The sequence below is a fragment of the Osmerus mordax genome, chromosome 9, assembly GCF_038355195.1.
Source record: "Osmerus mordax isolate fOsmMor3 chromosome 9, fOsmMor3.pri, whole genome shotgun sequence".
Classification (NCBI taxonomy): domain Eukaryota; kingdom Metazoa; phylum Chordata; class Actinopteri; order Osmeriformes; family Osmeridae; genus Osmerus; species Osmerus mordax.
In genome coordinates this window covers 15,961,520-15,977,304 of record NC_090058.1, presented here as the reverse complement: position 1 = coordinate 15,977,304, position 15,785 = coordinate 15,961,520, and the positions used below count along the sequence as shown (strand labels likewise).

General features: G+C 42.5%; 2 protein-coding genes and 1 non-coding gene across 3 annotated transcripts; 1 reads left to right on the top strand and 2 right to left on the bottom strand.

Moving 5' to 3' along the window:
* The first annotated feature begins 930 nt into the window (after positions 1-930).
* trnal-uaa (transfer RNA leucine (anticodon UAA)) lies at positions 931-1,013 on the top strand. The gene has a single exon. It is a non-coding gene; the product is annotated as a tRNA-Leu (tRNA).
* Positions 1,014-3,524: 2,511 nt separating this feature from the next.
* Positions 3,525-8,103, bottom strand: fbxo30a (F-box protein 30a). The gene is made up of 3 exons (XM_067243813.1): positions 7,965-8,103; positions 4,678-6,937; positions 3,525-4,558 (listed from the first exon to the last, which is right to left on the bottom strand). Exons 2-3 carry the CDS (start codon positions 6,865-6,867, stop codon positions 4,355-4,357), a joined length of 2,394 nt encoding a protein of 797 aa, XP_067099914.1. The 5' UTR covers positions 6,868-6,937; positions 7,965-8,103; the 3' UTR covers positions 3,525-4,354.
* Positions 8,104-8,431: 328 nt separating this feature from the next.
* On the bottom strand, positions 8,432-12,205 carry si:dkeyp-110a12.4 (pancreatic secretory granule membrane major glycoprotein GP2). Its single transcript, XM_067243161.1, has 6 exons — positions 12,161-12,205; positions 11,842-11,977; positions 10,661-10,755; positions 9,394-9,562; positions 8,989-9,103; positions 8,432-8,767 (listed from the first exon to the last, which is right to left on the bottom strand). The coding sequence occupies exons 1-6, from the start codon at positions 12,178-12,180 to the stop codon at positions 8,595-8,597; spliced, it is 708 nt and encodes a 235-aa protein (XP_067099262.1). The 5' UTR covers positions 12,181-12,205; the 3' UTR covers positions 8,432-8,594.
* Positions 12,206-15,785: the final 3,580 nt, after the last annotated feature.

Below are 15,785 nucleotides of genomic sequence, written 5' to 3'. Positions count from 1 at the left end.
GCTTTTTTTTCCTGATGGAATTTGCGTTAAATAGCATTCGATAAGGAAATAGGCTATCTGTTGTCTGTGGTATCCTTGTCGTCCCCATCATGCCGCTGCACTTCTGCTGTACACGGAAACCGCCAGTTAGAGTTTTTTTCAAATGCTTACACACAAATTCCTTAATTTTCACACAATTTCTGAAACCTGACACTCAAACACCAGAACCACATCTCAAATCTGCAAAACCATATGCACATTTTGGGCCTTTGACTCAATTTTCAATTTCATAAAACACTTTTTGCAAAACACAAAATTCTCCACCTAACACACAACATTCTAAAAGGAAGCATCTTCATTTCCTTTTTCAAACACAACCAATCAAAATGCCACACTAATTCATCAGACACACCTTTCCGTAATCACCTTTTTCAAAATTAGGTTTGGTTTCTGTCCTACTACACTCTTTCTTTTGTATTATGGAATACCGTATTCACAACCACAAATGCTTATTGTAAAAAAATACGTTTGGTTTCTATCTTGTTTTCGTGTTTACCATGAATTTGTCATCATCTCTGCCATTTACTTTCAATCTTGAACAGAAATGTACAAACGAGCTCATGAAAGAAGAGCTTTAGGTTTTGAATAATTGTGTGTATGATATATCCAAAAATGTAATATAATGGCAAAAGTGTTTGCAACATGAGACAAATGTGTGCTTTTGAGACGTGTTTGTGATATTTTGATTGCAGTGCTTCATTTTGCAAGAGAAGCGAGGCATTTTGCATTTTGTGTGTGCAGTTGTTGGATTTGTGGATTAAGTTTTGAAAAAAAGAGGACAAGTAAAAAAAATGTGTGTAAGCATTTGAAAAAAACTGTAACGTATCAGTGAATTCCATTGATACGTTCGCTAAACTATGTTCTCAATACGATGATCACTGTAATTCGCATACCAGGATGGCCGAGTGGTTAAGGCGTTGGACTTAAGATCCAATGGACGCATGTCTTCGTGGGTTCAAACCCCACTCCTGGTAACAATGCAATTTTGAATGAAAGTTCTGACATTCGATTGACGAAATTTCATGGGCTAAAATCTAGATTGCAACATACACTGCCTGGAAAAAGTCACACTTATAGCTTTGATTATGACATTATTTCTGTTCAGAGCTGCATTAATTTTTCGCCAAGATCTTGTATTGAGGATGGGAGAGTCGGACCACTAATGTCTGGACTCTGTGGTGGCCAATCCATGTGTGAAAATTATGTCTCATTGCCCCTGAACCATTCTTTCAAAATTTGAGCCAGATGAATCCTGGCATTGTAATCTTGAAATATGCCCGTGCCATCAGGGAAGAAAAAATCCATTGATGGAATAACCTGGTCATTCAGTATATTCAGGTCGTCAGCTGAACTCAATCTTTGGGTGTATAACTTTGCTGAACCTAGACCTGACCAACTGCTGCAACTCCAGATCATAGCACTGCCCCACAGGCTTGTATGGTAGTCACAAGGCATGATGGGTGCATCACTTCAGCCACCTCTCTTCTTACCCTGATGCGCCCATCACTCTGGAACAGGGTAAATCTAGACTCATCAGACCACATGACCTTCTTCCATTGCTCCAGAGTCCAATCCGTTGGACAGTTCTTATCCCAATTTTAGTAGTTTCAGCAATCTCCTCAGATGTTTTCTTTGCTTGATGCATGCCAATAATTTGACCCTTCTGAAAGAGATTAAACATATTTTCCACGACCACAGGATGTGTCCTTCGACATGGTTGTTTAAGAAATGAGAAGCTATCAGTTAGGGTTAAATAACTTTTTGCCAGCTTAAATGTAATCACCCATGCAGTAATTATCCAATGGGAGGCTCTTACTTATGTGCTTAGTTCAATCCAGGTGGTGACTTTCTTTTGGGCAAGGCAGTGTATAATATACCGTGTTACATACGTAAACTGTTCTTCTGTGATCGATGATCAAATCGACGTTTGTACTGTACATATTATTGTGTTGTCAAACAGCTGGTATTCACTGCAGTCATTTAACACCAAGATTACAGATGTGAACTGTTTTATATTTAGTGCAAGAAGTGCCATGCTGTACTGCCTATACACAAAATCCAATACATGCATTGGGATTGTCTAACATAACCCATGTTTCAAAAACACAGGGTTTTCATCACAGTTGTCATAATAGTTCACGGAGACTAAAGGCTGTAACTTTGTGAATGTCTCTTTAGTGCCATCTAGTTGTCAGGTTATCAAGCATATTGTGATCCTGTAGCAGCCTTGCTAATTCATTCAGTGATTTTACTGAATGCACAGACTTCAAATAGATCAGAGCATATTACAGCTGTTTTCAAAAAGCTTGGAGATAAGAGAACTATCTATATAAAATGAAAATTGGACAGAATAACTGGCAAAACGATTTATTGGTGAGGAAATTTCTGATGATTTAAACAAAGGGCATGTACACACTGCAGCCATTCAATAAACAGTTGTGTAAGACACCTTTTTAGAACATAGTTTTTTTGTATTGTTCATAGCTATAACAAAACTTTAAAAGCATATTTGAGGGAAACACTGGTTAGTTTTAATCAATCGTTTAAAGATACATCTCCACTCACATGCTACAAACAGACTGGTGTATCATTTCATGGGACAAATATGAACTTAATAGAAAATCTTAATATCCTCTGATCACACACACAATATTGTAACAAACCCAATTATGTGCCAGTACTGAAATTAATCAGATATAAATCAAAGAATTGAGCAGTGGAGTTTAAATTTTAAAAAGTCTTAAAAACAGAAGTAAACCAAGATCAGACAATACCATGAAAATTATAGAACACACAGTTAACCTTCAAATTATGCATCACCCCAAACACAACCATTTCATTTTTAATTGTCTAAACTTCATTCACTTAGGGGAAGACCTTTACCTTAGGGGAGACCATTACCTGCACAAGGGAATAAAATGCTTCACTGTTAATAATTTGTGTTTATTATTCCTCTATGACAATAATATTTGCAACCTATCCACACATGTGCACATCCGTAGAGGCAGTCTAACCTCACTGTCTTTTCCAAACACTGTTTGACTCAACAAATCCCTTTTAGGAAATTAGTCAAACACTAAAACACACTTTAAAACATGTTCCTATTACACACTTGCTGACATTTAAATCTGAGACTTCAATTAGTCAAAAATAAAATACAGGGATCATGATTAACATCTGTTGAAGAAAAAAAAGAAATCTTTGTCCTTAACAAACAAAAAAAAACAGCAACACACACATGTAATAATACTGAACGGTGATCAGTCCTAAGACCACACAGTAATAATAACAACAAGGTGCCAGCCCTCCCCCTTTGTACCCTCTACTGTGTCTAACACATACACCACAGGGGAAGGCCAGCACTTACTGCTGCAGCTTCATGTTACAACCCTGAGACACCAAAATGTGAACACAATGAATATGTAGTGCCAAGAAACATATATATATATATATATATATATATATATATATATATATATATATACATATATATATATATATAAAAGAAGAAAAGAAACTGCAACACACAGATATGATGATAGATAATGCTCAATACCAGAGGGAAATGTGTACCGTTTTGATTTCATACCTGACCTGCAGGGTTCCACAACCTCCAAAATACTAATATGTATCAAACAAGTGGTTCTAGCCTAATCAACTGAAGAGGGAGAAAAATGTGAACACCCCCACACAATCACCCATAACATTGAGCTAGAAAGAATAGTTTAAAAATTAAATAAATAAATTCCAAGCTACAAGTTGAGTAATGAACCTCAGAATGAATAAGGGTTTCTTGTGAGTGAGATTTGCGTTTTAGAGAAACAGTCAAAAAAGACCAAACAATTTCCTATTTAGAGAAGAATGACATGTACTGCACACATTTTAGGATTGGTCAGTGTATTAAAATGTAGAATTATTGTCAGTCGTAAAAAAGAGAAGGGGGGGCATTTATAAAACCATGCTTGTAGATAAGATATTTGATTTTGTTCCAGCAGGGCGATATTGAGAAATCTCAATATCGTTCTGATATTCAGAACTTTCCCATGACCATAAATCAAGTGTTTATCATAATTTAAGGCTCCACTTTCTTTCCATTATCTTTGCGGAACAGTACTGACTTCTTCATATAAAAATACAAAACAAATCTACATCAAAGCAAGTAATTATTTACACAGTATGTCAAAAGTGAATCTTCAGTATATAAATTTCATTATCAAAAGAGCAAACCAAAATTGTTTGAATTGGAACAATTTAGGCTTTTTCGGTCAGACTGGAAGAAACAAGCAGCACAATGTTTTCCTGGTGAAAGGACTGCTCATGCAACAGGCTTGAGAACGGAGCGCAGCGAGCGCCCTTCCTTGGTGAGCTCTCTGGTGAAGCACATACAGGGCAGAGGGATGGCTTCCTCCCGACGAGCGATGGTGTTGAACTGGCACTTCTTCAGATGGTCGGCCATGCTGGAGATGTTGGCAAACTTCCACTCGTTCACCGTGCCGAAAGAGGTGCTGAATCGCCACACCTGATCAACAAAGTTCACGCACGTTGTTACATTTTCAACAAAGACCAAAAGAGAGGTTGGCGTACTCGTGAGTGTATGCATGTCATAGACTTTGTGAATTGAACATTTGAGCGTCCTACCTTGTTGTTTATCTGCCACGAGGACGACCCGTCAGCACGTTGTTCCTTGTTCCACAGGAGGACCACCATTCCTCGAACCTGTAGCAGACTACTACACACCTCCCTCATGGTCCGGGACACCCTGGACAGCTGGCAGAGGCTGAAGCCATCCAGGAAGCTGGCAACATACTGCAACAGCTCGAAGGGAAGGCTACTGAGGTGGTCGCACTGGGAGCCGAAGCGACAGGCGTTTCTGGGGAGGGCGTTGTCGCGTTGCACTGATGGCAGGTCTGCCTGCACACCGAAGGCACCGAGGTGCCGGTCATGGATAATTCTGGAACCTTGCACGGATGGACAGAAACGTCTCTGGGAGTATGTGCAGCCGTAGTACGCCAGTGGACAACGATGCTCCATCCAGCCGTTGAGGCCAGCGTGGATGTCGCCGTGGACATTCTTGAAATGGGAGGAGAACTCATCCCGGCGGAAGAGCTGTCCACACACAAAGGTGAACATGGAGCGTTGCTTGGTTTGGTATCGGGCCACGCATTCCAGCACCAGATCCAGCCGGAGCGTGTGGAAGGGACTGGGGTTAGAGAGCTGCGGGCTGGCGTGGTCGCAGGCAGACGCCGAAGCAATGTCACCCACCATGGTGTTGGTGGCCAAGATGGCGGAGGGGAAGGAGAAAGTCTGTGTACCAAAGTCGATGCGGTAGCCGTCCACAAACCTGCTGTCGGAGATCCCCCTGCCCCCGGGAGAGTCCCCAAGACAGAAGAGGAGGGCTGCAGTTATCAGATCAATGCCGTGGAGACCCATGGGGTCTTCAGTGACTTCCAGGTCAGAGGTGTCCACGGCCTTGTCCTCCATCTTGGCTCGGAACAAGTAAGGGTCTGACAGAAGTGCCCGGCGCCCGTTAAATGTAAACAAACTCATTCCCCTAAGCACCTGCAGGTTCTGTAGCTTTCTTTCCAGCCATCTGTCTTCAATGTCAAGGGGCAGGTGCTGCAACACATTGTTTGGTACCAGATCAGGCAGCGGAATAGGAAAGTGAGGAGGGAGGGGTGGTGGGTGGGGCCTGGAGGGGCGGGGCCTAGAGGGCTCAACACTCATGGAATGATAAGGCATATGCGGACGGATTTCAGAAGAACCGTTGAGTCCAGGGGAACTGTTGAGTTCAGAGGAACCGTTGATTCTAAGTCTCCTGTTCTCAGCCCTCTCTAGATCTATCTTGTCACGTCTCAAGTGATTGTGATCATTGCCATTGTGGAAGCCATTACAGAGTGGACCCTCTACAAGACCCATTACGTAATCCTTTTCCTCATCCTCCAGCCCTCCATCTTCATCATCTAAACACTCAATCAATTTATTTGGCTCTACCCAAGTGCTTACATCTTCCCCCTTCTCTGTCACAGTCGTACAGTCGACTCCCCCCACTGCGCCAAACTCACCATCTGATTCAGAGTCACTTTCCCTCATGTCTACATTCTTCAGATACTCAACATCCACGTAACAATCGCCGTGACTGTCGCTGTTCCCTCCATTACGCAACACCCCGTTTCTCTCACTCTTTCCTGCGCTTAAATTCCCGATGATCAAGTCAATTTCTTTCGCGTTCGAAAGAATGTCCAAGGCAGCCACCAAGCTCCTGCTCGTCTCCACAGAGGCAGAGTACAACTCGCCGTATGTCTCCTCCTCCATCTCCACCATCCCGTTCGAAACCACCGTCTCCGGAGCGCTCGAAACTAACGCCATTTTATCAATGTCCTCAACTGGTTTAATGTCACCGTTCTTCGACACCGTGGTCGTGACCCTGAGGGATTCTAGAAGCATCCTCTGGTCCTGCAGAGCCAGGGCCATGTCCAGCTGCTCCACCTCGTCAAAGTCTTTGCTTAAATTCTCATAGGACTGGCGGTCAGAGTAGCTCACAGGCCAGCGGTTCCACTCCATCGTGCAGCAAACCACACTCGCTGGGCATGTCTCGAGGTGCTCTGCCATCTTCATCCGGGGAATTGTGAAGGGGCATCCAAACCCAACATTTAGACAAGGCACTCTCTCTAAGGGGCACAGTAAACAATGTTCCTCTGCTTTGCACGCGTGGAAAACAGCGCCACAGACAAGATGGCAGCCGATGAGGTCACAGGAAACACCAGTCTCTGGTCTGGTCATGCATCTGCGATTAATACAGTTCAGGCAATGAGCATGTAAGTCCTCCATCTTCAAGTATTCTTTTGTATTCCAAGTCCTGGAGGAGGTGTTCGCAGGCAAGGATGAATTGTTGTTGAACCTGAAGTTAACACAAATAAAAGTTTATCCACATTAAAATGCTTTGCCTTAAAGTCCGTTGGAAAGAAACAAAATGATTCACTTGCACTTGTGACTAGGTATGCTGTGACACTACCTCATGGAAAAACATGTAAATATGGGTCAAGTACCACACGAGGTAAGGAAGCCTTGTGCCACAAAACAGGCATCACATTCTGTAACTTAGCGCCTGATGTGGCCTCAGAGAGTCTGTTTACTAAACCTCTAGTCTAAGCCGCCACGGGACATTTCACAACAAGACTTCTTGGGTTACACAGTCACAACCAGACCCGGGGCAGATGACCTTTAACCTTGGTCTCTCAGAAGCCGCAGCCACTTGACGAAAATTGATGGCAACAAAAACTCGAAAATGTTTCATAAACAACATCGGCCAAGCAGGATGGCTTTAACTGTCTGACAGTCGTGACACAGCTTTTAGGATGCAAATCTGGTCTTGACTGGGCATGACGAGGCTGTCTTGGACAGGACCTTGTTTTGGACAACTATAAATACACAGGATATCAATTTACTTACAACTTATTCACCAGAGAAATGGGTTTGGCATTAATCATTGTTAGCACCGTCATTTGTAACCATATAACTATATGAACGTGGCTAACTAAATCTCGCAAACATAACAAAAACAACAGCCATGAAGCCAACTGTAGAGCTGCAGCTAACTATTTAATAGTCTAGTCTCCGTGTAAATAACTTACTTGAAAATCCAAAGCTACAGATGTAGCTAGCTCTAGCTAGCAGCTAACAAGTTCGCATTCACCTTCATTGCTATCTACCATATAACCAAACAAAGGAGACCTGGCAAGGGGTATGTTGCTAGTTGACAATGGACGGACTTGTATACAACTTAAGTAGCATTACCAATGGCTAACACGAGAGTATAGCTGCCTTGAGCAAAGTAGCAAACCAACTAGCAAATAACACTAGCACTAGTTTGGCTGTCGCACAAAACTGTTCATCTAGCTAGCGGCGTAGTTAGCTGGACTACTCACCTTTAAAAAACGACCAAATCCTTGTTTTGTATTTATCCCTATCCTTAAACGAACACGTTTACTATAAGAAAACTGTTGCGTAGCCAAAACAATGGTTAACAACAACAGATATTCACGACTCCTAATGCCTGTAGTCGGTTGGCGTATATGCGGTGTTGCAAGCTAGTAGCAGGTTACAAGTGGGGCGCTAGAGTATTGCGTCATCATGCAGCGGACCAGCGGATTGGCGTATGATAAGACTGAAAATAGAATGAGCTGGGGAATACCCTTGCAATATTTTTACATCTCACAATATGTTCGGCGCATTTCAAAGTTGAACATGAAACAGTATTCCATCGCAATTCATGAATGAATAAGCAATGGAAATATATTTTTATTTACCTTTCATACAAAAACATTGAAACTATACTACAGATTTATCACAAAACACAATCATTCAAGTATTAAACACAGATATTTTATTTACATAAAAAAATGTGACCATCACCATCCACAATATAATACTTATACTGCAGTATATGTGTGTTGTGTGTGTAGGGGCCCAAGAGGATTGTTGACACACGCCTTTCAGTTTATGTCGACATACGTTCTTTAAGACTTCTAAGACTGGGGGTGTTAGCCAGACAGGGCTCAGGATGCCACCTCAGTGATGTGGTGAATGTTAGACAGAGTTAGCTGAGCCTCCTGGGCTGGGTAGGAGCGTCTGGAACGTAGCCAGAGCCTTCCAAACACCCCAGTGACCAGCAGCAGGACCAGCAGCAGCCCTCCCAGGACAAACGTCTCCACTGGCAGGATACCTCCATCTGCAATGCATTAAAAATAGAAGAGGCTTTCAGCCGGGCAGTGTTGTGACGTATGTCAAGGCCTTCTTTCTGTGAATGATGACTTGTTATGATAACCTTGCCGCACATAAGGCGGACAATGTTTTGAATGTCTCAAAGTAAATATGAGTAATGAACAAATAAGGGCATTGTTAGGTTTGTCTAAGCAGACTGTAAGTCAAAAGCAGTCACTAAATACATACTCAAACTGGGCTGGTCACTTTCAGGGAGCAGTCGTCTGATTGGTCCATAGGAAACCGTGTGGGACAGTGGGATATCTCTCCTAGTCCGCACATATCCATCTTCACTAGAGCAGTTCTGTCATATAAATGGTAGAATTGAAATGTTTTGAATAGAACACAACATAACGGAATAGAAAGAAAATGCAATAAACTGAAATGGAAAAAAATAGAACATTATTATTCTATTCTTTTTATTACATAGTATTTGCAACAGTAATAGCTGTACTACTGTAGGGTTATTAAGTCTTTAGAATAAGCCAGTCCCCAGACGCTAAGCCTTCATTTAATCACACAAGTCGTCAAATCTCATTTGAACTGTTCATTGAGTCCCAGGTACGAGGAGAGGAAGTGAGCTCGCTCACTCACAGGCTGGCAGGCTCCCAGGGTGTTGTGACAGATCTGGACGTTGCAGTGGAGGAAGATGTCGGTGTAAGAGCTGCCCACAAACTTGAACATTTGTATCCTGAACATGGCCTCTGGACCCTGGCCATTCCTCAGCACTGTCAGCATCTGTTCGTTTGACAGCACCGGGCAGCTGAGAGAGAGAGAGAGAGAGAGAGTTAGACAGAGAGAAAGAAAGAGCACTGTTCAGCACAGCCTGATTGAGAGTGTGTGTGATGTATCGCTCTAGACTAGATGACTTATGTTGTATTAGGGAAGGCGATACTGAAAACTCAATGGATATTTCTTGGGTGTCAACAAGAGAAACATATTACTCATATCTGACATTTTGACCGAGCAAACATTTGAATGTTTAAAAAGAACTGCTGACACCACAGAAGAGATGGATTTGTTTTTTTCTCTTAAAGTACACTAGAATGTATTCCATTGTCATGCTGTTGCTAACAGTACAACATACTTCCTAGTTGTCAAGGACATGCGCAGCTGTTGAGCTGAAACACATACGGTAAAGACGAGGGGGGGGGGGGGGGTCACATGACTAGACATGAAAGCTGTGTTGCAAGCTCGCTTAGACACTTGCTCTTATTTCAGATCTCAACAGCAATCACTGTGGAGACTGAACAGCTGGGTTGAAATGACTAAAAACAGACAATTTATGAACTGTCCCTGTATGAACTTAGTCTAATTTATCCAGCCAGAACCCAGATATACACCTGTTGAAACTAAACATTTGTCACTTTATCATTTGTCACAATATCAGCACTTACTTGTTATGGCAGAGCCAATGTCAATAACTCTTTACCACTCATATCATATCCATGACATTTGACAGTTTTTCTTTTAGTAGATGCTTTTGTCCCATATAGGTACCAGGGTTTCCCGCAGAACTTTGCAGTTAAGGCGGCCGCCTAAGCAACACACGCCTGCCGCCTTAACTACGTTGTCGTAAAAAATTAGGAGCGATATCTGCCGTGCTTCTCTTGTTTTCTCCCTTTCATTCCAAACCGTGACCAACATCAGACTCCCTTCTCTGCAGAACGTATTTGAGGAAAAACTTTGCCCCCCCCCTGCAGGCAAACCCCACCTTACCACATTAACTAACACATTTTCTGTGGGAAACCCTGGGTACATCAGATAATCAAGGATCAGAAGTGCATAGTTCTAACAGAAGGGTTAGAGTCAAGAAACGGGCTGTATTTTAACAGTGCGTGTGATTATACATACAACCAACCTGTCCTTGATGAAGGTGTACTGGATGTTACTGTAGGGGTCCTTGGTTGGTGTGGCCCAGCATCTGTCCACACGCAGCATCAGATGAGCAGGGACCTAGGTGAGACACAGAGGTCAGCGCCCTCGGGATTAGGAACGTGACTGTTAGGCACTAAGGACAGTCAGCTGATGTCTTTCATAGTTGTGGTTTTGTAGGGCAGAGGAGGAAGGCACAGGACTAGGAATGCGTATTGATAAGATTTTAATGATGCCGACTCCTTATCAATTTGTTTCCTTATCGATTCTCTTATCGATTCTCCCCTCTACAGCCAACTAGGTCTGTGCGTCCTGCACCCCCCCACACACACACTCGTTCTAAACTAATTTCTCAAACTGGCTTTGACTGGCTCTGAAATGAGCTAATACCTACCACCTCTAGGCCTCTTCAGGCCTCTGTTTTCAAAACAAAATCTAGTCGGACATAGAAACTTTCAGTTTCCTTGTGTTCAAGCTTCTATTACTCAACACCAGTAGGACTTACAGGGGTCCTAACAGGGGAAATAACTTCAGAACAGGTTCTCGATACCCATCCCTACACAGGACATTAAGAAATAAGCATATTGGTATTTAAAGAGGATCCGATTTTAATGGGAGAGAGGTGCCTGAAATGTTTATTTTCCCATTTTCAAATGAGATTACTGATAGTAATCAGCTTGGGAAGCACAGTTTGGGATGCACAGATTAGGAATCACAGTCTTTCAGTGAGGAAAGTAAACAACAGTGGGGGAGGAGAGGAGGGGGGCAGAGGATTCTGGGAAGACAAGGCAGGAACATCAACAGGCGATATACAAGACCTTGTTTTTACGACGACCAAAGGGGTAGAGCTGGGGTGTAGGAAAAGACATTGAGCTGTGGAGATATCGTAATACAGAGAGTAAGGGAGGGAAGGGGGGGGGGCTGGGGGGTGAGAGGAGAAAGAGAGAAGTGACAGTGCCAAAGTTGTAACTACGTCGCAGGACTGTGTACACTGACGGCAGTTCTCGATAAGAGAGGGGAGCAGAGGTCTGGCACTCAGGTTACCTCCATGACAGGACACAGTGTTTGGTTACTCACGTATCCACTCCTACTACATGCTCACAGGCAGGAAGCTTTTACATGTCTTTCCACTCAAAGGTAAGAGTTGAACGAAAGTGGATGACGAACCATGAAAACTTTCACATATATGTCATCCTCCAGCGTCAGGGAGGGAACCGTCATCCATTTGTCCTCAAAGGCTTCGTCCTTATACAACAGCATAGACACTGAGAAGTTCCCATCTTCTGTGTTCAGTGTAATTGTTCTGTGAATACACCAAAACAATTAGTATAGTTTTAATACAAATATGTGTATTATAATAGTTGTTGTTGTGAATATGTAGTAATTATGGTAATGATTGTAAATATGAATACAAAACAAATATCACCACCTGATTACAGACATGACAGATTTATATATTTAGATTGAACTGAAACCCATATCTTACCTCACGTCCACACGAATCATGTTTTCACCATTGGGCTGCTGGACCATGTAGTTCAGTGGGTAGCGGCACACAAATGTGATGTTGATGTAGTTCCTTGTGACCACATCTGAGTCATTATTGCGTATGGTGTTTAAGAACATGATATGGGTATCATCTGAGGCCTGCGGAGGGAAGAAATAAATCAGGAAAACAATGTTCATGAGGGAAGACCAACAGACACTCGTAGTACTGAAAACATCTACCCAAGGTTAATTGAGTCACTTTGAAAAGCAAAGTGGTTGTCATGACGTTGCAAGTAACCATGACAGAGGTGTTAGGGAACTTAATAGGTTGACAGACGATTCTGCCTTCACCGAAAGCTTTCAATATGGAGCTCCGGTTTCCCAAATCCACCTATAACTTTGACAGCATTAATCTCTTCAGCCACATACAAAAACAACAAAGTGAGTCATCCAACTCAGCGTTAAGCAACAGGCTACTGACGCAGATAAAACAATAAAGTCAGTCAGATGAAAAGACTGCGACTGGGTTGTGTCCGTGTCCTGTTGAGAGCCACAGAGGACGGGTTCCATCAACATTGAAGCAGGATAAATTGCGGTGCCCTAACTGTGGAGAAAGGTTTTACTACCCTTCAGTAAACACACCACCCCCTACTATGGCCACCACTGGCTTGGTTCAACATCAAGACAACAGCTACTTAACACTGAAGGGAATACCAACACAGCTCCATTGATACTTGCAGGACCTCTTGGGTAACTTCACACCAAGCTATAACAAATATTACTATCTTTTTTAAGTAATGCTTTTAGATGACAGAAACACAATATAGTTTAAACGTAGTTCAAGTTTATTTTACGTTACTGAACTCAAAGCATGGATCGTCTCCTTTTAATTTTCCTGGGTTCGGCTCTCAAGGTGAAAAGTACTTTGGTAACTAGGCATTCCCTTCCTTTAGCAACAGAATTTCATCCGAAGCAGGCTTTACTTTCTCCTGACTGGTATGCAGAAGCCTTATAAAACTGCAGAGGAGGACAGAGAGATTTTCTCCCCCTCAAAGCTGTGTTAACCTTTTGTGCACTTAACAAGACATGCCCCTATGCATTCTAAGTAAGCATTTCAATGACACTCATGGTCTGAAGTACAGATTTATACCACACCAAAGTTAAAACAGTCCTCAGAACCGAGCAGGCCCTATGTGAGAAGGCCAGTGGACAAAATAAGTGGCGATGACAAAGTCGGCCAGTGAATTACGGTCTGGCCATTCACAGGGCCTGAAAACACGATCATCTCAATGTAAATCCTGATAATTTAGAGCAGAAAGGCCATTGAGGCACCCCTTACTGCTTTGTATAAAAAAAATCCAATGCTCTGAGAGGAAAAGGAACAACACAACCCTTCTCTTGAAATATACGCCAACCCCCGCCCCCCCACCCCCCTTCTGTGTGCGCGCCTCTTTCGCTCCCCGTTCTGTCTACATCTTCCTGCATACCATGAGCTAATTTCATTGTAGAAACCTAGAAACTGAGGTCCACACAGCACACATTGATGAGGAAAAACACAGTGTTCCTTTCAACCAGTTTTGCTAGTTATTTTTAGCATGATGCAAAGACCTAATTACCTCATCCAATTAATCCCTTTTTTTGGTGGCACAAAGGAGTTAAGGGAGGTCCTAGAAAGAGCCAAACGGAGGACCAGTTCCCACAACAACTGAACACATCGTAAAATTAAATAATTTATTGTCATGGCGATTTTATGTCGCCACTAAAAGAGGATTCCAACTGTAGTTTGTCTCCATGTTAGCAGTTCTAATGTCTTTTCTCCTTTGTCAACGGACAGAGTTCAAATGTACACTTTGATTGCTTAAACACCTAATTCTTCCATACTTGCTGTGACCAAGCAACCGTGAAATGTACAATGTAATCACCACAGAAACGCCATGACTCATTACCATGATGGTCCCACAGTCGGAGAGATTTGTCTTGATGCTAAAGACATAATTGTCCTTAATCTCAACGCCACGGCAGTCAGGGTCATTTAAGTGCAAATCCCAAACCTAAAAAATAATAAAAACATCCAAATAAGACACAACAAAACAACTGCACTTTCACCTCAATGTTGCTGAGCTTCCAGCTATTACTTTTGTATTTTGTGTTCAAATGAAGAGAAAGATGATATTGACTTACGTAAACTGGCGGCACTTTATTGATAAAAAAGGCACTTGGAATGACAACCTCCATCTGGTCATTGGTACAGATGACAGTTTCATTGAGCTCTGGGAGAAAAGGAAGTGTTATTAATTCAGAATCAGTCTAGATTGATTCTGAGACAGATTCTGAATTAACAGTATTTCCTATCAATACTGGATGCATTTTACACAGTCTTCGTATTAGTTTGTGATCTGTTACACTTTATACACTACATAGTTGTACTGTAAGGACATCTATAAAACCTTGATAACAAATCCATGAATTTAATTCAGAAATACACATCAGGTTTAATGGCAGAAACCAGTATGTTTTCACAGCTACACTGTAGAATGTCTGTCTAAATGGTGCTGAAACCTGGAGCTGATAGATCCATGAGGTAAACTCACCCTCCTCCTCCGCCTCCAGGTAAACAGTTGAGGTGACAGTCCCTAGAAAGAAGAGCAACCACGCAAACACCAGGCTGGCAGGTGTCATCTTTGCACAAGTCTCCCTCTGGCTTCTCTGCGGCCAAACACTTCAGATACTCTGCAGCTTCCTTTTGGCCCTTCTCCTCGTCAAACCTGTGAATCTTCTGACCTATTCACCACAGTGAGTTGTCACCTCGAGATGTAGTGCCCCCACTCGCTCCGACCCTCGAAACACAGGTCTAATGAACTGGGAGCCTCCCTCCTGCCCTAAAACATCAGCTTGAATGATGTCTCCCCCAACAATGAGATTCCACACATGAATAGGGGGGACAAGGGGAGTCCAAGGTAACACACATACAAGCGGGCAATAGTAGAAACACCCCCTTAGTAAACACCCCACAACTCTGTCTTACTACAGAGAACAAGGAGTCTGCTTAGCATGCAGAGACAGACAATGCAACAGGGGAGGATTTCAGTTTTGTCTGGGTTTCCTTTTAAAGGGCATGGCAAAAGCTTTACTGGTACGGGAATCCCAGCGTTGAGATGAATAACATACAAGTCAAGGGCGTGTGCAGTGAGTGTGTGTGCTAGTATATCTGTTTTGCTCAACCTAAGTGTATCTGCAAGCTTTGGACCCTTGTTTAAAGAAGTAATTCCTAAGGGTCAGATCTTCCCTTATTTACTCTTACAATGATAAACGGAAATTAATATTTTTTTCCCTTTCTGTGAAATGTAATGTTTACGAGATTTTACGAAGGTGTAAAGTATTGTGGGATTTTTTGTCTTGCAAATAGGCGTAGTTCAACCCAGACAGACAGGATTACCTTCACCTGACTGGACAGACGGTTTACATGGATTCTATGTGCGAGGGACAATTGCAACAGAACCATAACTTTCCTTCACATTGTGAAGGTCAATGGATGGCTTACTGCCCACTCTTTACAACAGGGAGACAAGGGGCTCTGCCTTAGAAAGACTCTCTAGAAATAAGTGGGGCAAAACAGCTTTGTA